This window comes from Notothenia rossii, assembly GCF_949606895.1.
Source record: "Notothenia rossii genome assembly, chromosome: 1".
In the NCBI taxonomy this organism is placed as follows: Eukaryota; Metazoa; Chordata; class Actinopteri; order Perciformes; family Nototheniidae; genus Notothenia; species Notothenia rossii.
Genome location: NC_136912.1, coordinates 10,934,288 through 10,956,626, shown reverse-complemented (window position 1 = coordinate 10,956,626; position 22,339 = coordinate 10,934,288). Strand labels below are relative to the sequence as shown.

General features: G+C 40.2%; 1 protein-coding gene across 3 annotated transcripts in view; it reads right to left on the bottom strand.

Moving 5' to 3' along the window:
* Positions 1 to 22,339, bottom strand: part of LOC307024034 (uncharacterized protein) — a 67,882-nt gene that overhangs the window by 5,553 nt on the left and 39,990 nt on the right. For all 3 annotated transcript variants that reach the window (XM_079657810.1, XM_079657812.1, XM_079657811.1), the window contains 41 exons: positions 21,769 to 21,813; positions 21,637 to 21,690; positions 20,889 to 20,933; positions 20,758 to 20,811; positions 20,583 to 20,627; positions 20,300 to 20,353; positions 19,854 to 19,898; positions 19,577 to 19,738; positions 18,478 to 18,531; positions 17,875 to 17,928; positions 17,741 to 17,785; positions 15,787 to 15,840; positions 15,627 to 15,671; positions 15,486 to 15,539; positions 14,316 to 14,369; positions 13,640 to 13,693; positions 13,442 to 13,549; positions 12,742 to 12,831; positions 12,604 to 12,657; positions 11,969 to 12,076; positions 10,818 to 10,925; positions 10,666 to 10,719; positions 10,452 to 10,505; positions 9,938 to 10,045; positions 9,783 to 9,836; positions 9,638 to 9,691; positions 9,491 to 9,544; positions 9,354 to 9,407; positions 8,794 to 8,901; positions 6,241 to 6,294; positions 5,638 to 5,691; positions 5,466 to 5,519; positions 4,629 to 4,682; positions 4,437 to 4,544; positions 4,293 to 4,346; positions 2,697 to 2,750; positions 2,502 to 2,609; positions 1,331 to 1,384; positions 1,193 to 1,228; positions 1,042 to 1,095; positions 233 to 551 (listed from right to left, as the gene is read on the bottom strand). In XM_079657810.1, the coding sequence (XP_079513936.1) occupies positions 233 to 551; positions 1,042 to 1,095; positions 1,193 to 1,228; positions 1,331 to 1,384; positions 2,502 to 2,609; positions 2,697 to 2,750; positions 4,293 to 4,346; positions 4,437 to 4,544; positions 4,629 to 4,682; positions 5,466 to 5,519; positions 5,638 to 5,691; positions 6,241 to 6,294; positions 8,794 to 8,901; positions 9,354 to 9,407; positions 9,491 to 9,544; positions 9,638 to 9,691; positions 9,783 to 9,836; positions 9,938 to 10,045; positions 10,452 to 10,505; positions 10,666 to 10,719; positions 10,818 to 10,925; positions 11,969 to 12,076; positions 12,604 to 12,657; positions 12,742 to 12,831; positions 13,442 to 13,549; positions 13,640 to 13,693; positions 14,316 to 14,369; positions 15,486 to 15,539; positions 15,627 to 15,671; positions 15,787 to 15,840; positions 17,741 to 17,785; positions 17,875 to 17,928; positions 18,478 to 18,531; positions 19,577 to 19,738; positions 19,854 to 19,898; positions 20,300 to 20,353; positions 20,583 to 20,627; positions 20,758 to 20,811; positions 20,889 to 20,933; positions 21,637 to 21,690; positions 21,769 to 21,813 (2,929 nt within the window). The remainder of the gene's footprint in view (positions 1 to 232; positions 552 to 1,041; positions 1,096 to 1,192; positions 1,229 to 1,330; positions 1,385 to 2,501; positions 2,610 to 2,696; positions 2,751 to 4,292; positions 4,347 to 4,436; positions 4,545 to 4,628; positions 4,683 to 5,465; positions 5,520 to 5,637; positions 5,692 to 6,240; positions 6,295 to 8,793; positions 8,902 to 9,353; positions 9,408 to 9,490; positions 9,545 to 9,637; positions 9,692 to 9,782; positions 9,837 to 9,937; positions 10,046 to 10,451; positions 10,506 to 10,665; positions 10,720 to 10,817; positions 10,926 to 11,968; positions 12,077 to 12,603; positions 12,658 to 12,741; positions 12,832 to 13,441; positions 13,550 to 13,639; positions 13,694 to 14,315; positions 14,370 to 15,485; positions 15,540 to 15,626; positions 15,672 to 15,786; positions 15,841 to 17,740; positions 17,786 to 17,874; positions 17,929 to 18,477; positions 18,532 to 19,576; positions 19,739 to 19,853; positions 19,899 to 20,299; positions 20,354 to 20,582; positions 20,628 to 20,757; positions 20,812 to 20,888; positions 20,934 to 21,636; positions 21,691 to 21,768; positions 21,814 to 22,339) is intronic.

The following is a 22,339-nucleotide window of genomic DNA, read 5'->3' as shown; positions in this document are numbered from 1 at the left end:
ATATGCTCTGTATGTGATGACTACTTCCATTCTTGCAAGAATAATAAATACATGGATCCTGATATTGAAGCTCAAGGCGGTGACGAGTGATATTTTTCCTAACAGGTATATACATATTTTTATACGTATTTTTATTTATATTTGTTTTGTATTCGGGATTGTGGGAAACTGTATTTCGATCTCTCTGTCTGTACAGACACAAACTGAAAAGTAGACTTTTGACATGAGGTACCGTTGGGGAGCTCCGGGTGTAGGAGCCAGAGCTCCTTGCAGGTTCGGGCCGGGCTGAGGTACGTCCCATGGGGGTTTCTCAGACCATCCACCTCCACCTTCATCGAGGACAGAGACGCAAACACCTCCTCCATGCCTTTGCCCTCCGTCTCTTTCATCCAGGCGTCCGGCTCTGCCTGGTCCGCCTGCATCCATTCATCCTCTCCTCCATCCCTCGTTTGCTCCTCCTCCTCTTCAAGTGAAGCACCGTCCACCAAGGAGTTGGTTCTCCTCCTGCGTCCTCGCTCTGGCAGAGGGGAGATGCTGACTGCTGGCTTTCCCTGAGGAGACGAGAGGAATAGATATGGGAGAGAAAGATGAGAGAAGAAAGGAGAAGAAAGAGAAAAAGGGGGTCAAGAGGAGAGGAGAAGAGAGGAAAGGAGTAGAGAGGGGGGAGATTAGAGGAGAAGATTAGATAGGAAAGGAAAGGAGGAATGAGGGGAGGAGATAAGACATGAGGAGAAGAGAAGATAGGAGAGGGAAGGAATAAATAGGAGATGAAAAAAGGAGAGAAGAGAGGAAAGGGGATAGGAGAGGAGAGAAAGAGAGACAAGAGGAGATGAAAGGAGTAGAAGAGAGAAAGGAAGGAGGAAAGAAGATAGGAGAGAACAGGGAGGGATCAAAAGGGGAAGAGGAGAGAAGAAAGAAGGAGTTGGGAGGAGAGAACATTAAAGTGGAGGGAAAGAAACAGGTTTAGATCAGGTGGAGATCATTTGATTGCTGTTAAATGAGTTGTTCGTGTTGGTGAACATGTCTTTAAGCAGAACCCACTGGTAGTCCTGGAAGTCCAGCTGGGCCGAGGTCTCCTCTGGGGCCAATCGGACCCTAAACACAGAGCAAAGGGAACATTTCAGGGTGGATATGAAGCTCCAAAGTGATAACACTGAAATCAATTCAATTAAAGAATAAGCGTCACAGTTACCTGGTTTCCTTTCGAGCCCTTTGTACCAACGGTACCCTGTCAGAGGAAAAGAGTTAACGTTAAAATCACAAAGAGGTAAGATGAATCACGCACGGGTTATCCTGATGTGGAGGAAGCAAGAGTTTAGGGTTTACTCACCGACAGACCCGAGGTGCCGGGGGGGCCGATGGGACCTGATGTACCGACTCCACCCTGATATCACACGAGAGAAAAGAAAAAGTGAGAAAAAGTCAGCAAGGTGTGCTGGAGGAAATACTACAACGTTCAGGTTTTTTGTGATAACAATTATAATTGATATCCTTTTAAAATGCTGGGGTCCTAAAGAAATGGTAAAATGGTAAATGGACTGTACTTATATAGCACTTTATCCAGTCTTTAAGACCCCTCAAAGCGCTTTACATACTACATGTCGTTCACCCATTCATACAGAGTAGTGTACCTTACTCTAGGAACTAACATTCATACACATTCACACACCGTTGGTCATGCCATGGGGAGCACCTCAGGGTTAAGTATTTTGCCCAAGGATACATCGATATGTTGACTGCATGGGCTGCGATCGAACCAACGACCTTCTGGTTGAAAGACGACCGCACTCCCTTGCATGCAATTCTACTAGGCCTGCATGTGCCTGTATCAAAGTAAATCTGAAGCCTTTAATGGGATATGACTATAGCAGGATCATTACAAATACAAATAAATGGTTGCTTAATACTAAAAAATAAATGTTATTAAGCTAACCAAAAAAAATCCATGTACCAGTTTCCTAAAAAAGTACATTCGAAAAGTTTCGACCTCAGCTTTGACATTGTCTCAACTCTTTTTATGTTAGCTACATTATGCTAGTCAGGCTAGCCGATTATATACTATAGTCAGATATACAACAGAAACTATGCATGGACATTGTTCAATCAACAGAAGACAACACTATATCTAGCAACATCTACTGATATGCTAACTATAAGCTTTAAATAAATTCAAGCAAACCAGATCGATTGCCTTCATAATTCATTAAGTTCATGAACACATTTAATGTTTGAATGCCTTGATTTTTACAGAAAGTCCAATGGTCCATATATCAGTTTTGTTTTAAAGTGATTCTGTACATTTAATGTAACCAAAAATCAACTTTATAAGTTTCTTTGTTGAAAAGAAACACAAGTATTAAACCACGTTAGGAATCAAACTGAACTGTGCCTACAGTAACACTAATATCATGTTGTGGTCCAAAAGCCTGCACACAAGTTGCCTCCTTTTCCTGGATGGTCTTGTGTGTATCTGTGTGTTTGTTTGTGTATATGTTCAGCACCTCATCTCCTTTGGGCCCCGTCCGTCCCTGGTTTCCTGGCAGTCCTCGGTCCCCCTTCTCTCCGATGTCTCCTGGCGGACCTATCAGACCTATTAAACCCCCGTGACCCTGAACAGACATCACAAATGAGCTCAAAGTCAAAATCAGGTTAAGTTCAAAGTGAATATTTGTATGTGTTAGGGTTAATCATGGCACCTTGTCTCCTTTCTTGCCGTGGTCTCCCTTAAATCCTGGTAATCCTGTTGGACCCTGAGCAGAGAAAGTTATCATGAGGTCAAACGCATGATGTAACGCTCCGTATTATCCATTTCAAGACGCAGCAAACGCATAACCACACTTGGAAATCATTACATTCACATCATTAATAACATTTGACTTCAACAACTTTTTTATTTCCTGGGCTCCAAATGCAAACAAAATGTTAAGATCTTATGCTTTACTTGATCTGATTATCTCATCATACTCTCATTCACAGGTCATGTGATAGTATTCATTTGATAGTAGAAAAGCGCATATAAAAACTCATTAATTTATCACTCTTAACAAAACGAATTGCTTTGGTAAAGGGTTATACATATATATTCCTGTTTGGGATGCGTTTGGGTAACTTGTGTGCTTTTAGTCTATTTTACAGTTTTTATCGTGTATTGTGTTTTTCACAATGTATTGTGTTTTTAGCACTTTGTCAAGCACTTTGTGACTATGTCTGGGAAAATCGCTTTATAAATAAATAGGGATGTAACGATACCAAAAACTCACGGTATGATAATATCGCGATAAAAAGTCCACGGTACGATATTTATCGCGATATTGAAAAATAAAGGGGAAACATGTGAATTTTTTTTTTTTTTTACTTTCATTTTTTTTTTTTTATTAATTAATAAATCTGATTTGTACAGCATTTTAGTAGGATAGTAGTATTTTAAAGTGTCAACAATATAATAATCAGACTCTGCAATAGAATAAATCAAGCTTCACTTTAGTTTTTCAAGTAACTCAACTCTAACTCACTCACTCAGCATCATCAAGGTTATCTTTTAGGAATATGAGCATGTCCACATTTCCAGGTAGAAGCTGGGATGTTTGGGCGTTTACAATATCCCCTGCTTTGGAAAAAACTCTCTTGCTTTGCACTGATGTTGCTGGGACAGAGAGACATGCTTTGGCCATGGGTGACAGCAGTGGGTCAAACTGTGCATTGTCTCTCCACCACTTCAAAAACAATACAGTTGTTGCCAAGAAGGTGAGGCTTATTGACAGGGCGAGATATAAATATATGGTTGGTACTTGTCAATGTCTCTAGGTGTGTAAATGTAGCCCTGTAAATACCATGTCCTTTTGTGTTATGTGTTGTTTTATGTTCATGTTGTAACCTACTTGTTGCCATGTTGGACAGGTCTCCCTTGAAAAAGAGAATGATGACCTCAATGGGACCATCTGGTTAAATAAAGGTTTAAAAAAAAAGAAAATTATAAAAAAAAAAAGAAAAAGATTATTTAAAAAAAAAGTAAAAAATCGCGGTAGAATTTTGTCAGTCTCACGATGGTATTGAGACATCTATTTGCCGCGATATCGCGATATTCGATATATCGTTACATCCCTATAAATAAATATTACTTACTTTTTTACTTACTTACTTATACCTCTTCTAGTTTAGCAGAATAGATGTGATATTAGTCTTTTTATCACACTGTCATATACTGTCAATAGATTGCTTTATTTTCTCTTATTTTTATTATGAAATAGTATTTTTTTTCTGCACTTTATTCTAGATTTGATGATTCATCTCACCATGGGGCCTGGGGGTCCTGTTTGGCCAGGTGCTCCGTTTAAACCCTGTTCACCCTGAGAGAAAAACATAAGAACACAAGTCATTGAGCATCCATCTTTTCCACGCTCCACTTAAATGGCTCCATTCTTCACTGTCTGACTCACTCCAGGGCCGGGGATCCCTCTCAAACCCTGAGGGCCGGGCTTTCCGGCGTATCCCTGGGCACCTACGGGCCCTGTCTTTCCTACGGGGCCTTCGAAACCAGCTTCCCCCTGAAACAGACGGACAGCAAGGTGGCTTTCAGGAGCTGCGAGAATTCAGCTGTTAATATTCAAAGAGATGTTTCAAACTCTCACCTTTGTTCCTTTCAGGCCGGCCTTTCCTGCCTTTCCTGCTTTTCCCAAGTGGCCCTGAAGGAGAACAATTTAAAACATTTCAACCTGAATCTGTCAGACGCTTCGATGCACACACACTTACACACACACACACACACACACACACACACACACACACACACACACACACACACACACACACACACACACACACACACACACACACACACACACACACACACACACACACACACACACACACACACACACACACACACACACACACACACACACACACACACACACACACACACACACACACACACACACACACACACACACACACACACACACACACACACACACACACACACACACGTAGATGTAGAAAAGTACCATGAACCTCCTTACTATTCTCACAAAGGACTAGAGTTTAATCTTTAACTTAAACAGACATAAGATCATTTTCTGCCACTATTGGTCTCTCGATCAAAACAGTAATAAAAGTGAGTTTGGTGACATTGTGAAATCACTCTGGGTTAAGTTGTTTTCTTCACACCATGAATAAATAAGTAAAAAATGTAAAAAAACGGGTTTTCTGATGTATCTCGCTCGCCAACGATTGCTAATGTTTCCGCGGGTTAAAAAGTCCAAGATCTAAAAAGTGTATCATAAATGGGGATACAATCCTATTTCTGGCAACATACAAAAAACATTCCTTAACGATACAAATGAGAGTTTTCTCTAGGTTTGAAATTGTTGAAAACATTTGGGATAATGTAAGTACATTACTCAAAAACAAATAGGTCTAATTCTTTAAGACCTTTTACTGCGAAAAGTGAACATAAGAACACAAACCCTTCGCCCAGGAGATCCAGACGGTCCTTGTTCTCCTGCCGCTCCTGGTGGTCCCTGATGGATATAAGAAACTATTTATATGGCCAGTTGGATGATAACATCATCTTTCAGGTTTATCAAATAAAGAACGCCATGGATGATATGGTGTTTGATGAGAAAGGGAGGAGCTCACAGATTTCCCGGTGTCTCCTATGTCTCCTTTGGTCCCCGCCGCACCATCCACTCCCTGATGAGGACAACAAATAGAAAAATAGTTAGCAGGTGAAAACTACATTTCTATTGCATCAGAAAGTAACATTTAAGTTTTGCAATATCAAAGCTTTGAATGTAGAAAACCTTAATTTAAAGGGACATGCTAAGGTTGATAATATCAGTAGAGATATTAAAGGAGAATACTAAAGCAGAAGGAAGGGATTGCTGGTTGTTTTTGTTTAAACATCCTGTCATGAAGGAATTCAGTCTTTCATTTTGTCGAAATAAATAAAATATCTTCTTAAAAACCTTACACATTATCTTTAGACCAGAAAAACAAATCAGGATTCCGAAAAATATTTTTTATTACATAATTGTTCATTATTAATCCTTGATTTAAATGTAATTTTGACCTAATTCCATACGTAACTCTTAAATCATGTTTTCAGAGAAAGTTGTAATCCCTTTTTTTTAAAACTGCATTTAAATATCAACAAGATTTCCATAAACAAAATCAAAACAATTTAAATTGAAGACGAAGAAGAGGGAAAAGAGCAAAAGGTATAGAAAGTCCAGCACTCACATTGGGTCCAGCCTCTCCCTGCTGTCCGAGGTCCCCGGTGAGACCTGGAGGACCCTGAGGACAGAAAGAGCAAATATAACATCATATCTTAATGCTTTCATTTGCTTTGAATCATCTAGTGCCTACAAAGACAGAGAACCGTCACTACAGAAGCATCAACGTTGAGTTAAACCTGGCAGAACATGTTGTAATGCTTTCATTTTGTGTGTCTTTTCAGGCTTATTATTAGTTCAAATATAATGAAACATCGCCCTGGAGCTTACGTTATATCTACAGAAGATATGGCCCTTGGATAATATTCATGAAATCCAAGAGAACATCGAGTTCATAGGTCCTTCCACTATCATGAATATTTATGCTAAGTCCGTTACTGGGCTATTTTCTCAATCCTTTTTGGATTTAAACATAGCCCCATTCAGTTATGTAATACAGAGATGAAAGTTCAGTTTTTCTACAGCTAGCTTTCACCCGTAGCTCACTTTTTTTTAGCTTTATACAGAATGTTTCTCTGTAGGAGAGTAAAGCTTAAAGAGTCAGAGTTTAGAAACTGCAGTTTGCCTTGGTTCAGCTCTCTGTGTTTTTACCTCTACACACATAGGGCATTTGTTACATTGTCAAATCTGATGTCCAGATTAAGGTTTTACCTCCATTTTAACCAAATATGTCACTTTGTTTAGCCTTTCTAGTAGGGCTGCTCAATTCATCGTATTTTAATCGCAATTACGATTTTGGCTTGCAACGATTATGAAAACAACATAATCGAAATAAAACTATTTTATTTTATTTTTATTTTTTTTTGCTTTTTCAGTTGAATTATACTTAAAGTTCAGGGTGATCAACTGTTAAAAACATACTGCTCAAAATCTTTTTCAATAAATGGATGTTTTCAAATTAAATGGATAATCGTTTTTAATAATCGTGATATCAATTATTGACCCAAATAATCGAGATTATGATTTTTGCCATAATCGAGCATCCCTACTTTCTAGGGCAATGAACAGTAAAGTATATTATGGAACAACTATTTTAACGTGTGCTTTATAATGTAGGTTCCAAGTGTATCACAGAGCTTTGTGTTGCATTATAATCTACCAGAGGTGGGGACTCGAGTCACATGACTTGACTCGAGTCGCATATTTTTTTACTTGAGACTTGCTTGACTAACATTGATAAAAGACTTGACTTGACTTTGACTTAGTATTCATGACTTGAGACTTGACTTAAGCTTGAGATAGATGACTTGAAAGGACTTGACTGTTTAAAATTAAATATTTGCGTTTGTTTTTGTAGTGAGATATTACGTTTATTTTATTCGAAAAACGTGATTATAACGCCATGCGCGCAAACCTGGCAACCCACTAGACGGCAGGAGTGTCAGTTAACATGGCAGCGGCTAGCTTTACTCCAAAAATAGTTAAGTTTGGATTCAAGGATTATTTTGTCGATGACGCTAATAAGAAGAGAACAGCGGTGTGCAGGGTCTGCAGCATAAAGATCAGTGACAGGACCACCACAACATCCAACTTCATTCGTCACTACAAAGAAAACACAGAGAAAGGTGCGTGCATGTGTTGTGTTAGCTAGAAAGCTAACGTTAAGTTTAAGATACGTTAGACTTGGTTTCAAATCGATTAAGCAAAGAGAAGACAAAACGGTAAATTAACACTAGAACCGCCAAGGGATTCATTTTGACTAACCCTGATACTGACGGGCTGTCAGGAGAGAGAGAGAGGGAGAGAGAGAGAGATGCCTCGTTTATTTCCCCTGTGTTATTATCAGAAGTTACTGGAAACTTTTGAATAATGTAGTTCATCGACTTTTAGTCGTTTGTTTAAATGTTTTAATTATGTTGTTTTTGTTTGTAGAAGTGCATCATTCCTTGATTTATTGTAAAATGAATCTGAACTTTTTGATCTGTTATGATGATAAACTGAAGCCATTCCTGAATTAACCCAATTAAGTGAGTTTTAAATCGTCCTCCTTAGTTTATAAGGACATTTTGAAGAGGAACAAATTAAATGGTTTGAAAATGATATCCATGTAGGTGCTGACGCTGTTGGCGGTTCTAGTGTTAACAGACATTTTAATTAAATATGTGTAATGCCATATATGATTTTCTTACCTGGAATTCTGCCTTTTTGAAAAGACTTTTTGAGTCCTAGCTATATTGTCTACAATTCTGGGGTTAATATGAATCTAATATGATTGTCATCGGTCTAAATTAGATTTGAAATGATTAACTGTGTATGTAATGAAGATCATAGTGTGGGTTGAATCTATTTTCATAACCACTGTCTTTTAACTGATTTAAATGCGGAAACTGGGCTTATTCATCAGAATTTCGTGTGACTTGACTTGACTTGCTTGACCTGAGCAATGACTTGACTTGACTTGACTCTCACCACAGTGACTTGGGACTTGCTTGATACTTGTAGGTCAAGACTTGAGACTTGCTCATGACTTGCACATGTAGGACTTACTCCCACCTCTGGTTATCTACAGTACATAACAGTGCAGTCATGGACGATGGTTTTAAGTAAGATTGTTTCTCACAGAGTTGCCCTTGGCTCCATCCTCCCCTGTTGGGCCCCTGGCTCCTGGAGGACCCGCTGCTCCTGAAAGACCAGTGTCTCCCTTCTCCCCCTGATCTCCTTTTCCTCCCTAAAGAAACAAAGAAGCAGAGCCAACGATAAGAGAGCTGGAGCAGAAGACAAGAGCAAGAGAAGCTTTAAAGAGCCTGTGACAGCATAAAATTACAAATTAAAGCAAAATTAAACTGTCATCGCTGTCTGAGCTTGCTGCTGTGTGCGCCATCGTGCGTTTACGCGCGGATCCTGAACGGTGCAGCTGGAGCGCTGTGCCCGCAATGACGTCACACATAATTTGGCAGGACTTGAAGAATCACCGAGAGGATCCAGGAAATGGTCAACATTGAAGGGCAGATTAATGGTTATCAAAGTACAAATATCCAAAATCAGTTCAGTAACGGTTTTCAAGGGGACAATATTTACTCAAATTGATGGGTTTGGATGATGGGGTAAACTCGTGTCACAGGCTCTTTAAAGGAAAAGATTATAGGAGCAAGTCTGAAGAAATGAATCAAACCAACTCACCATTCTTCCTGGAAGACCTGTGGCTCCGGGGTCACCCGCCTCTCCGTCCTCCCCCTGAGAGAGGAGGAAATGATGTGTGAGAAATCCTGGAAGAGATTATTTATTTTTGAAGGATCATCATCAAACAATTGAATTACCTTCTCTCCAACAACACCCGGCGTTCCTATCATCCCCAGCCTACCAGCCGGACCCTGAACAAGACAGAAGAAATCACAGTGTTTCGCCAGAATTCAAAACAAGTTTACGACTAAATGAGGATGCATGAACATTATTGTGAGACGTACCTGTCCTCCAACAGGTCCTTGGGGACCAGAGGGGCCTTGTTGACCAGGTGGACCCTGAAACCAGGAGGGAGACACAACAGATTATTAACTTGGAGAAATGTGATATAAATCTGGGACGGATATTAAAAAGGGAATATCAGCTCACCATTAATCCCCCATGTCCGCTCTCGCCCTTCTCTCCTGGCAGGCCGGGCATTCCCTGAGAAAACACACAGGTTGGAGGATTAAGCAAAAAGCTCACTTTGTCTACTCAGAAGATATCACTTCACTACTGCAGCCTCACTGATGGACAAATCTCACCTGTAATCCTAATGGTCCTCTGGAGCCCTTGAAGCCGCGGAGCCCCTCGTCTCCTTTTGGGCCGTACATGCCCTGCTGACCCCGGGGGCCCAGCAGTCCGTCTATACCCTGAGAAACAAAGCAGAGCAAGGAGTGAGCGACTCAATTATTCACGGTCCCATTAACAAAGGCGTAACTCTCCAAATGTTGTTTAACAGGTACACATTTACTTGCAGGCAGTGAGAACAAAACTTGAAGGAGAAATCAGAAATGAAAATCGTTGTGGAGACTTTTTTACATCTATATCTGCTTCATATTTAAAAGACGACGCGAGAGATATCGATCTTCTCAAAGCTGGTACTGAAAAATGTAATTACTTTTACATTTGATAATGAATGCGTTATGAGATAAGATTTTATAGAACTCGGGTGTGGAAAACAACTTGTAACTATGACTTTTTGAATAATAAACAATCTTTCAGTTTTCAAGACATCAAAAGAAGATAATCAGAAAACCAAGAGGGATATTTACTCACCGGAAGTCCTGACTGACCAACTACACCTTGAATGCCGATTGGACCTGAAGGGCCCTGTGGGGAGGGGGAGAGAGAGAGAGAGAGAGAGAGAGAGAGAGAGAGAGAGAGAGAGAGAGAGAGAGAGAGAGAGAGAGAGAGAGAGACAAGATGATCAGATCTGTTCTACTTATTGAGTTCAGTCCATGTTGATATTCTTCTCTCGCTCCAGACTCACAGATTCTCCTTTGTCTCCTTTGCCCCCTTTCTGCCCGGACTCTCCCAGCTCTCCCTGAAGACACAAACACACAGAGGACACACAGGTTATCACCACAGTATGAACACACACTATCCGTTTGCCTCTTTGACTCCCAGACACACACATCTCACCTTATCCCCGTCGTCTCCTGGAGGTCCCGCGGGGCCCACAGCCCCCATCATCCCCAGAGGCCCCTGCTCTCCATCGTGACCGGCAGGACCTACCGGACCCTTCTCTCCCTGAAATACAGACACGACAACACGTGTTATTCTTTATACTAGCAGAAAAAACACACAGACATTAAAGGTCGCCTGTTATACTGTTTTTCATCAATATATTAAAGGTCTCAGATACATACAAAACATGTCTCTGAAGTGTTTGGCTCTAAACACCAAACAGATCATTGCAGCATTACCCATAATCCCCTCTGTTTCAGCCCTGTTTCAAAAGTGCTGATTCTCTGTCCGTTACTTTAGATGAAAATAAGGAGCCCCTCCCCACGCCCCTCTGGGAGATATTTGGTTAGAAAGAACACAATGGAGCTCTAGGAGGACATTCAGGTGATAAGGGGGGGGGGTTACCTTGGTTGCTGATTGGCTAATGGTTACACAAGCCAAAAAATCGTTATGACATCATAAAGTGGCCAAAATCTGATCAGCTCATTTTCAGACAGGTTTTTATATAAATAGATCAGGACAAAAAGTGAGCGAACCTTTTTTCCTGAAACTTTCAGAATCTCTTTCCACAGAGGGGACACATGTTGATGTAGAAGAGACATGAACAAGTGCATTTTGCATAAAAGGTCACCTTTAAGACCAACTTATCAAAATTGAATGTCCCTTTGTTGTTATTGTATTTTGTTGTAACTTCCTGTGCTTAAATAAAAAACCGTAAGCAGCATGAAGACAATAATGTGCTACATTGTTTTTGGGTATCAGTATAACAATATAATTTCCACTAAATAAGCGATGATTACATTTTTATCTAGTTCGGCTTTTCGGCTTCTTTGAGTGAATATAAACCACACATTTGCTAGATTGAATTAAACATTAGTTTTTTCCAAATGCACTTTTTTTTATACTCTTATTCTTTTTCAACCAAAACAAAATTCTGCAAAAGTCCAACGTTGCAATAACTATATAAAAAAAAAATGTCAGCAGTCATTTATAAAAGGACATCAATCAGTCGCATCGCCACTGACAACTGATGAAGTCAAAGGCAACACATGGTGAAAGAGCTTCTAAATACAGTGACACAAAAATAAAGTTGTAGCTGTATTTACAGGCTCGCCCTTCTCTCCCATCGGTCCAGGTCCTCCGATGGCTCCGCCCCGGCCCGGCTGTCCGATGGCCCCGGCGGCACCTGAAGGGCCCCGCTCACCTGAGGCCCCCTGCAGACAGAACATGTTGTAATGGCTTTATTTTGTGTGTTTTTAGGCTTATTATTAGTTCAAACATATGAAACATCGCCCTGCAGCCTACGTAATATCTACAGAAGATATGGCACTGGATAATATTCATGAAATCCAAGAGGAAAATAGAGTCCATAGGTCTTTCCACTATCATGAATAATTATGCTCAGATGTCCGTTACTGGACTATTTTCTCAACCATTTTTGGATTTAAACATAGCCCCATTCAGTTATGTAATACAGAGATGAAAGTTCATCGAATAAGATATCTTTATATTACACATAACAGGAAAGAAAAGTAGCTTTAGCTTTAGTTAAGGCTATTTCTACAGTTGTTAAAGTGTTAGACACTGTTTTCAATTATAAAAAAACATTTTGATTACTTACAAGAATTTGTTTAGTGGAAAACACTGAAGAAATATGCATATTTCTTTACAAACAAAAAGCAGATTTTCGTCTGAAGGCCTCTTAAACTGAATCAACAAAAATAAAAGTACTGTTACTCACTATTCCTCCTGATATTCCAGTAGGTCCGGACCCTCCTTTCAGACCAGGAGGTCCCTGGAAGGATCACACATCATTGTATCATATAAAATATAAAACATAAAGTGACTTGTATGTTGTATTTGTTTCTGTGTGGCTTACTATGAGTCCGGTGGGTCCTCTGCTCCCCCTGAACCCTTTCATTCCTGCAGGACCGCTCTTCCCAGAAGACCCAGGCAAACCCGGATCGCCCTGACACACAAAAAAACAATCGTAAACAAAAACAATGACTCTATGAGGCCTACTTGAAAACTGCTGGTGTTGAAGTATTGAGGCAGTGACTTCTTTAGTAGCTTCTGACACCTCTACTGCAATATAGTGAAAGAGTAACTGTACATGTAAAAAGTCCTGTTAGAAAGGCCACGACCAGCACTGCTGTGGGAAAATGCGCAGTCTGCTCTGCATGAAAAAACAGGCCTATTTTGGGACGCCTCACAAAGTGTGTACTCACGTGTGTTATACCTGTCTAGATATCAACACTGTAAAAACGTATTTACTGAAAATCATCATCCTCGAAAGAGTTTTACAAAAGCTCAGTTTCTGTAACCATTTTCGCTGTTTGCATGTAGAGAAAAGAACAAAATGAAATGGAAAATCTGTATATTTTAAACAAATATATACAATATGTTACGTATGACATATGTAACTAGGGCTAAGTTAATAATGCACAATGTTTATTTGTGTGTGTGTGTGTGTGTGTGTGTGTGTGTGTGTGTGTGTGTGTGTGTGTGTGTGTGTGTGTGTGTGTGTGTGTGTGTGTGTGTGTGTGTGTGTGTGTGTGTGTGTGTGTGTGTAGACCCACCTTTCCACCCTCCTTCCCAGCAGCACCAGGTAGACCGTGCTCTCCGGGAACCCCTGGGGCCCCCGGGTGACCTCGGTCCCCGATTAGACCAGTTTCACCTGATTTGCCCTGAAACAGAAACACGTGATTGGGTTCGTAACACCAACACAAGGCAGGAGGAACATTAATAACACAACTGAGTCACAGTGTTGATCTCACCTGCGGCCCCACTACACCTGAGGGTCCCGGAGGCCCCGTCTTCCCATGGAAACCCTGCAGTCACAGAAAAAAGATGGGAAGAAATTATATTCTGACATTATAATTTCTTGTAACAGTAACATTCTGTAACATTATAGAGAATAGGTGACTATATTTGGGACAAAAAAAACTTTGAATTTGGACAAACTTTGGGCTTCTACATTCACAACCACAAAGATACAACAAAGAACCTGTTATCTGAGTATAGCTGCTAGAAAAGTTAAACAATTATTGCTTGGACAACTCAACTACAGAGAAATCAAATGATATAATTTATTAAAAAGAATCCCCTTCTTCATGTGACTTCAACAACTATATTTAAGGACATTTATGAGAGGTGGAAAAAAAGATATTTATGTGAAACAATTTAATTGATTGTATTTATTTTACTAGTATCCCAAATATATATTCTTGTCATAGTTTCATTTAAAAAATCTGAGCTGATAAACTGCTCGGTTATGTGTTATGTATATCCAACTAAAGTTAACTCTGTGAACCCAGAGGAAAGGAAAACACCTAAAAAGAAAACATACATTGGTGTGTGTTTATGTGGGCGTGTGGTGAAAACTATTCCTCCAAGACAAAGTGTATCAACCGTTAAACTTTTTAAACTCAGTGAAATATTGACATCACTCACCGGCTCTCCTCTTTGACCTGGATGACCTGGAAGTCCGTCTTTCCCTGAAGGACCCTACACACACACACACACACACACACACACACACAAACACACACGGAAACACGCACACGCACACACACACACACACACACACACACACACACACACACACACACACACACACACACACACACACACACACACACACACACACACACGACAAGAACAAGGTGATCAATTATTTGGAGCTCAGGATCGAAGCGGGTTTCCTTGAGCTGCCAAATATTCCAATCTGACTGCTGAAACTGTCCCCTGCAGGCCACTGTAGTTGATTCATGGCAGCACACTTAGCGGCTTCTCAGTCAGAACTCCTTTGTCAGAAAATGACAAAGTACACCCCCTGAAGCTGTATGAAAAATTGGCTGCATGCAGCATGCACCTCAACAAAATACCAGCTGCCATTCCTGCCATGATGTAAAAAAAGAAACTCGTAAAAAATCTGATTCTAGCTTCGAGGTTACTCGCTGTTTGCCAAGGTTTGAGACCTTTTGTATTTTTGGAAGATTGTGTTTTCTCTTTCAAGGCTTGTAGGTGAATTTTTCTTGTTTTTCTTTCTGTGTCTAACATTAAAATGGCAGAATGTACTGGCTTTAGTTTTTAGTTTGAGCCCTACTGTATCTTAAAGGGACAGTTCAACCTAAATTGCCCTTAATGTTCCTTTTATCTTTAGTGTTATAAGAAATATTGCTTAAATTAATAATTGTTTTGGCTTAAAGCAGTCATATATGTGGGAAAAATGAAGCATCTCTTCAGCCAATAGTTGCAGCTGAAACAAAAATAATCTAGATTGATAAATAGGAGGAACATTTGTTTTTTGATCTCGGCATATATGGTCCCTTCAACTAAAAACAAAATGAAATGATTTATGAAGAAAACGAGAAATGTATCTGGGAAAAAAACATTTTTAACAATTGGACAGAGGACTACCTACTGTATTTACCTGTATTTATTATCCTTACTGTAACTGTACAACATGTCAGTTAATTCGCCAGTATGCTAAGTGTATAGTTACTAAGTGCCCTAAAAATAAAACATTGGGTGGAGAGGACACACACACATTTGAAGAAATGCAATACAAATTCTGATCAATGACCACATCTCAAATGAGTTTGTTCTGTCACCACTCACGCTTGTGCCTTTCGGTCCTGTCTCTCCATTCCTTCCTTGCGGCCCTTGAGGTCCCTATAAAACATAACCAGGCATTACAACAGGCAATCAATCAACTGATCACTCAATGAATCACACATATATTAACAGCGTTTCTCTTACCCTTTCTCCACCAGATCCTGGGGGTCCGTCATTTCCGGAGATGCCCTATAAAAATGTGACGGATAAGAAGTGGTGAAGCACAGCTGAGAGTGTGAGTGTTTGCACCCATAAACGATAACAGACAGGGTGTTATAATTGGCTGAGAGGAGAGTCAGCTGACCTTTTCTCCTGATTTCCCTGTTGGCCCCTTCGCCCCTCGGCCACCTCGCGCACCCTGAAGGAGAATAAAACATAAGAGGCCAAACCCAAGAGAGGACTGCACGTTGACTGACCTGAGACAGAATATACGGTTCAATCAGATCTCCGGGTAGTGACTCACATAGACTTCCAGGTGAATTTAGTAATTGATTCAGTAAAAACAGTGATGACTCGGACATCTGCAACATTGTGACATGAGGGTAACAATGTTGAAGGGTAACATCTACATTACATTTGAGGAATATTGAAATATATTTCGGAAAGTATAAAATCTCTAATTGGTTGACCAATCACAACAGAGCCGGCCAGCTAACCAATCAGAGCAGACTGGGCTGATTTTCTTTGTCTATTCAATAAAAGATCAGAGATATTATGAACATCTGATGCCCTTGTCTTAGCCCCTGTTTGTGCCGAGTGTTTGAGCACCATGTAACATTTTTCGGTCACTTCAGGGAAACCGCTAATGGCCTGTTCTTCCAGGAATCACATACTGTTCTGTTCCTTTGTGTTTCCCTCTTCATAATGTTCCCTCGATATAATGTGTAACAACCTTGAGCCTAGCACTCATTTCACAGCAGGCTAGTTCTGAGGTGATTTTGAGTCCCTTTGCAAAGATGGATTATTTTCAAGACAACTTTTATGGCCAACTTAATGTGGGGCAGCATAGACAGAGTGTTAACAGAACACTCACATAGGGCAAAGTTATTCGCAAACATTTGCATAGTTATACATCTAACTGAAGATCAATTCAAAGAAAATATATTCACGATTCTCGGAGGCGATTTTTGTCATTTTGTTTAGCTAATTTAACTGCCTCCATAGATTGAGTGAGACATGCCACTTGCTCAACAGAAAGAGACAACAGGGGGGGGAGTGTGTAGAGTCGGCATATTTTCACATCAAATTCAGTGAATTAGGGGTTTATTTTAATCAAACAAGAGTTGGTCAATGTCGGAACAGTGGGAAGACTAAACGAGACTTATTTTGTTTAGTGAGTCTAAATTGAGTTGAAAAATCTGACTTGCTGTTGCACAAGGCAACGGGGGCTAATAGAGTGATTAAGAAGTGTAGAGATGCTAATCCATATCCTCCAATCCAATCATACCAATTTTAAATGTCTGTCTACTGATTAAAATTCATCATTGCTTCAAGGTGCAACACCACGTAAGTTTTTAGTACACAGTCAAAGCCTCATAGTGGCAGAAGTTGAATGCTAAATACATGTTTTAACAAGGTGTTTATATTTGAAGAGTCAGGACAGTGTAAGTGCAATGTAGCTCACAATATGGGCAGGAAGAAGGTTTCAGCTTTTCAGAAATATTAATGAAAGTGACCCTCTACAAGAAAACCCTGGAGGAAAAGCGATATTGAAAGAGGTCAGCCATGAAAAGGTGTCACCTCACTTTTTTCAATGCATCCGGCTCACCTGGTTTTAAAATGACATTATTAACATTTTCTAATTTGCTTGGACTGGGAGCCGTAGGGTCGCCGGTTCAAGTCCCCGACCAGACCTAAATATGGAGTGTGGACTGCTACTTGGAGAGGTCCCAGTTCACCTCCTGCCCTGCCGTGGTGCCCTTGACCAAGGCACCGGACACCCCCCTTCCCCCCTCACTCCCATTGCTCCCCGGGCGCTGTACACTAGCTGCCCACTACTCCTACTACTAGACTCCTGGTACTAGGATGGGTTAAATGCAGAGGACACATTTCACTGTGTGCGCTGTGTGCTCTGCATGTGTGACCATTCAAGAGGGTTTCTTCCCTCCCATTTCTATTCTTGATTTGTTTACAGGAGATTTATTTTTGCCTTGTGACTAATGACTAATGTTTAAGACTTTGCTATGTTTGGAGATTATCACTGCAATCGCTTTTTTATTTGGCGTGTATTTAATGTATGTTTTGGACACAGCACTTACGTTGGGACCCCTCTGGCCTGCGCCTCCCTGTTGTCCTGCGGGACCCTGTGTTACAGCACAAATTACAAGACATTAATGGAACAAATTGTAATTTCCTGACAACGTATCATCCCGATTTTAAAGCCGCTACTCACTTTCTTCCCTTTCTCCCCTGCAGTTCCAATTGAACCAGGGAACCCATCAGAGCCCTGGAGAGGAAGGCACACACACGTATAGTTTGTATGAGGATTACATTTACTACATTATTTCTGTTGCTTCTATATAAAAACAGAAACAATCTGTTGGGAAAATACTGAATGTACTCTTCCAATATCAGAGTACTCATGATAACAAAGGCCCTACGTAGCTGCGTACATAACAGGATGTATGATTACCTAGAAGTGCATCAGGACTGTTTTAGCATATGATAGCTATGTGATTAAAACGATGACTCAGCCTCTATGGAGATAGACATATGACAAGCATGATCATTTCTGACGTGGGTCTTAGCTAATCTGAACTAAACATAGAATACTGCTTTGAACCGGTATTCCTCCATCTTGTGACTGTGTAACTCCCTCTCTTGTATATCAGCATGTGAAGGAAACTGTATACCAAATGCTCCGTGTGTGATGACTACTTCCATTCTTGAGAGGATCATAAATACATAGATCCTGATTATTGAAGCTCAAGCCGGTGACGAGTGATATTTTCCTAACACAATCATTTGGCATTCTTTTATTTATTTGGTATCTTACCTTCGGCCCCAGTCGCCCTGGATATCCTGGAAGTCCAGGAACTCCCAGTTTACCCTAAAAAAGAAGATTCACAATGTGACTAATACCTCGTCCTGTACACTTTTTGTGAGGAGAGCGGAAGAGTTCAGGATTTGGGGCTTTTGAGTAAAAGCATATGAGGCTTTCCCTAACAAAAGTCTGGAGGAAATGGTATTTTTTATAAAGAAGATTGCGATCAGCCGACTTTTTACTGCAAGTATGAATTCCTCTGTATTGGTTTATGCAAGAATGTACCCTGTTTGCCTAATAATACTTTATTTTCATATCTAAAGAAAATAAAAAAATAGGCCGCATTTAACAGATTTGTGTTTCCTGAGGCTGGTTACGTAAGCGTCCTGGGACAATAACTAAAAGAAAGTAAAAATGATGAGCCTCCCCGATGGTTTAAGCTATGTTAAATTAATCAGCATTGTGACGGCTGTCGCCTTTGCCTCCTGCATTAACCGGCCTGTGAGCATTCTGTGTGTGTATATATATACAGTATGTGTGTGTATATGGCTGCCTTTAGGTACCATGGTTACCGCGTCGGTGTGACGTTGTTTAGTTCTTCCCATCGGAAGAGGCCTGGACGACGCTTGATGACGCTACTTAAGCTGTGACGCTGCTGTCATTCGAGGCGCTGGATTTGTGCCAGGACACCAGGCTACTCTACTCTCTCAAATGTTTGTGTATGTTCTGTGACTTGTGACGGCGTTGAGTTTGTGCAAGACGCCTCACTATTTTTGCCTTAAGTGCCCATATTGTTCTGTGACTGTGATAATCTGTGGCCTTCGTTTTGTTTATTTATATTATATATAGATAGCTCCTTGTTTAAAGAGCCTATACTTTTGTTTATATCATTTCGATTTGTGTTTATTATTAAAGTCAACCTCTTACCAAGAACATCTGGTTTGGTGTTGCTTCCCTTTTACCCTAAACGAGTTGGGGACGTAACAAGCATCGAGCACAAATATGTATTTTATTCAAGTATATGTGACTAATACCTCGTCCTGTCCACTTTTTTATGACACGTTTGGACACTTCTCAAACAAACCAATGTGACGGTAAATGTTCTCTGTACCTTCTCTCCAGAGGTACCAGATTGTCCGAATTCTCCCAGAGGCCCCGTCGTTCCTTTGGGCCCCTCGGGTCCGTCTTCTCCTCGGCCTCCTAGGACTCCGTTGTCTCCAACGTCCCCCTTTGTTCCATACTCCCCTTTGGATCCTGGGAAACCATCTTCCCCCTGCGGACAGAAGGAATCAGGAGACAGAGACAGAGAGTCAGAGCTGGAAGTGAAAAATCAGCATGTATACTGTGGTTGGTTTGTAGGGGAAATGTGTTCTTTCTGTCTTCCTCACCTTTTCTCCTTTGCTTCCTTTTAATCCTCGGACTCCATCTGCTCCCTGTCAAACAGGACAGACAGAACAAACTGGAAGTCAACATACACACATGAAATGATGACTAATGATCGATTAGCCAGCTGTTTGTAAAATCTTCATGAGGGGGCGAGCATATCAAAAATAATTATTCAACATTATATCTGACTTTTGGCAATGAAAATCATATTATTTTTAATCCTGAGAGATTTTGTGGAAATTAGTTTTTCTAAAATGAAATACAGCCTCATATTAAGATGGACAAAAACACGATTGATTGGATTTAATCAAAAGGGTTACATCAGATTTCTTCAAACACTAAGAGACTATGAAATCCATTAGGTTATTTTAAAGCCAGATAATTATCAAAGAGTCCGTTTTTTATTTTATTAAACAAAACAAGAATATTTCACTTTTGCATTTCCTACCTTGACTCCTCGTTGTCCGGGGTAACCAATGGGTCCCTGCACTCCTAAAGGACCCTACAAAAGAACATATGGAGTTAGATGAAATTATTGAATATAAGGGTACAACCAGCAGTCTGTTGGCAAAAAGACTGGAAACAGCGAGCTATTAATTAGCTAAATAAATAAGAAAATCCTCCTCCCATCCAGCTCCTCTAGAACTCACGTATCAACACCTTATATCTGTCGTTTAATCCCTCTAGTTATCTGTAACTACAGTAGCACAACATGTTTCTGATAGACTTACCGGCAGTCCTTTTTCCCCTGGAGTCCCTTCTCTTCCGGGATGACCCTGTTAACAAGAGGACATGTTAATATCTGTCGTTGTGATTTTAGGGATAGGGTTAAGGACTAGGGAATGCACTGTATCAATAAGAGTCCTCCTATGGATCTAACATGAGTACAAACATGCGAGTACTCACAGAGGGCCCGTCGTTTCCAGCTAAGCCCTGCGTCCCTTTCTTCCCTTGAGGTCCCTGAAAAACAAGGATCAGCCCGTCAATCAAGACTCCTTCTCCCTCAAGGGAAACAACTCTGAGGAAAAGTGTCTTACCTTCTCTCCTGGCAGCCCGACTAACCCCTGAGGACCAGGAAAACCCTGCAGGAGAGATGGAGCATTAGTCAATTAATACATCTACTGTCCTCCTGATATTCAAAATGAAACGGCAGCGTTCAGTTATTATGCTCCTTATATCTGGAACGAAAGTTCAGAAACCTGCAGGTCATCAACAACTATCATGTCTTTTAAATCAAAACTGAAGACAATTAAATAAACTGCACTGTAACTTGTTATTGGATTTAAAACCTTATTTTTAGTCTTATTCTAGTTGAGCATTTTTTCAATTTGGAAATGACTGTTTTCAGATCTAATCAAATGTTATTGTATAATGTGTTTCTGTTGTCGTCCTAATGCTTTAAAAAAAAAAGTGTAAAGCACGTTGATTTGCCCTGTTGTTGCAAAGTGCTGTACAAATAAACAGGCCTTGCCTTTACTTCAGAAAAATAGGTGCATATCAGTATAAAGACAATAAGAGAATAACAACACAGAGATACAATCAGTTCAGTTCATACTAGAGATGAAATGAATGAAAACGCATTTCGACATTTGTAGTATGTTTCCAAACGTTAAAAAAACTAGGCCATTATTATCTATTTTTTATAAATGTGTTCACAAAATACAAAATATTTCAACACAGCATGAAAGGTGAGAATATTTCTAATCAAAGACCGGACTTGGCACTCTGAATGCATCGTTAATATCTCTCTGTATGAACTGAGTTATTTGTGTTGTCTGTTCGTACCAGAATGCCAGGATTGCCTTGCTGTCCGTTAGCTCCGACCTCTCCGGCGGCTCCCTGTTACAAACAGGAAATGATGTCACGGGAAGTCATTTGTTATCAGAAATGTGTTGCTTCTACACATAATATACTCACTATGTTTCCCTTTGAACCCTGACCCCCGTCAATCCCTCGAATGCCCTGTGAGGAGAGAAGGGAAGAGTTCATGATTCTGGGCTTTTGAGTAAAAGCACTTTCTATTCCAAAATAATGTGAGACTGGAGGAAACGGTATGTAAGATTACGATCAGTCAACTTTTTACTGCAAGTAAGAATTCCCCTGTATTGGTTAATGTAAGAATGTATCCTGTTTTCTTAATAAATTGAATTTTCATGTCAAAAATAGGCTGCATTTGACAGACTTGTGTTTCATGAGGCTTCTTAAGTGAGCCTCCTGGGACAATAACTAAATGAAAGTAAAAATGATGAGCCTCCCCGATGGTTTCACCTCCTTGCTTAAGGCACTTAATGTTAAAGGAATCAGCATCGAGCTCAAATGTGTATTTTATTCAAGTATAAAAACGCGTCCTGTGTGTTATCAGATGCATACAAGTGCTAACTCGTGTTTCTACAGATGCAAATTAGAAAGGATGTTGTATTTGGAAGAAGGACTTTTTATCAGACGAGATAAGGATTATATAACATGATGTTAACAGATGGAAAACCAC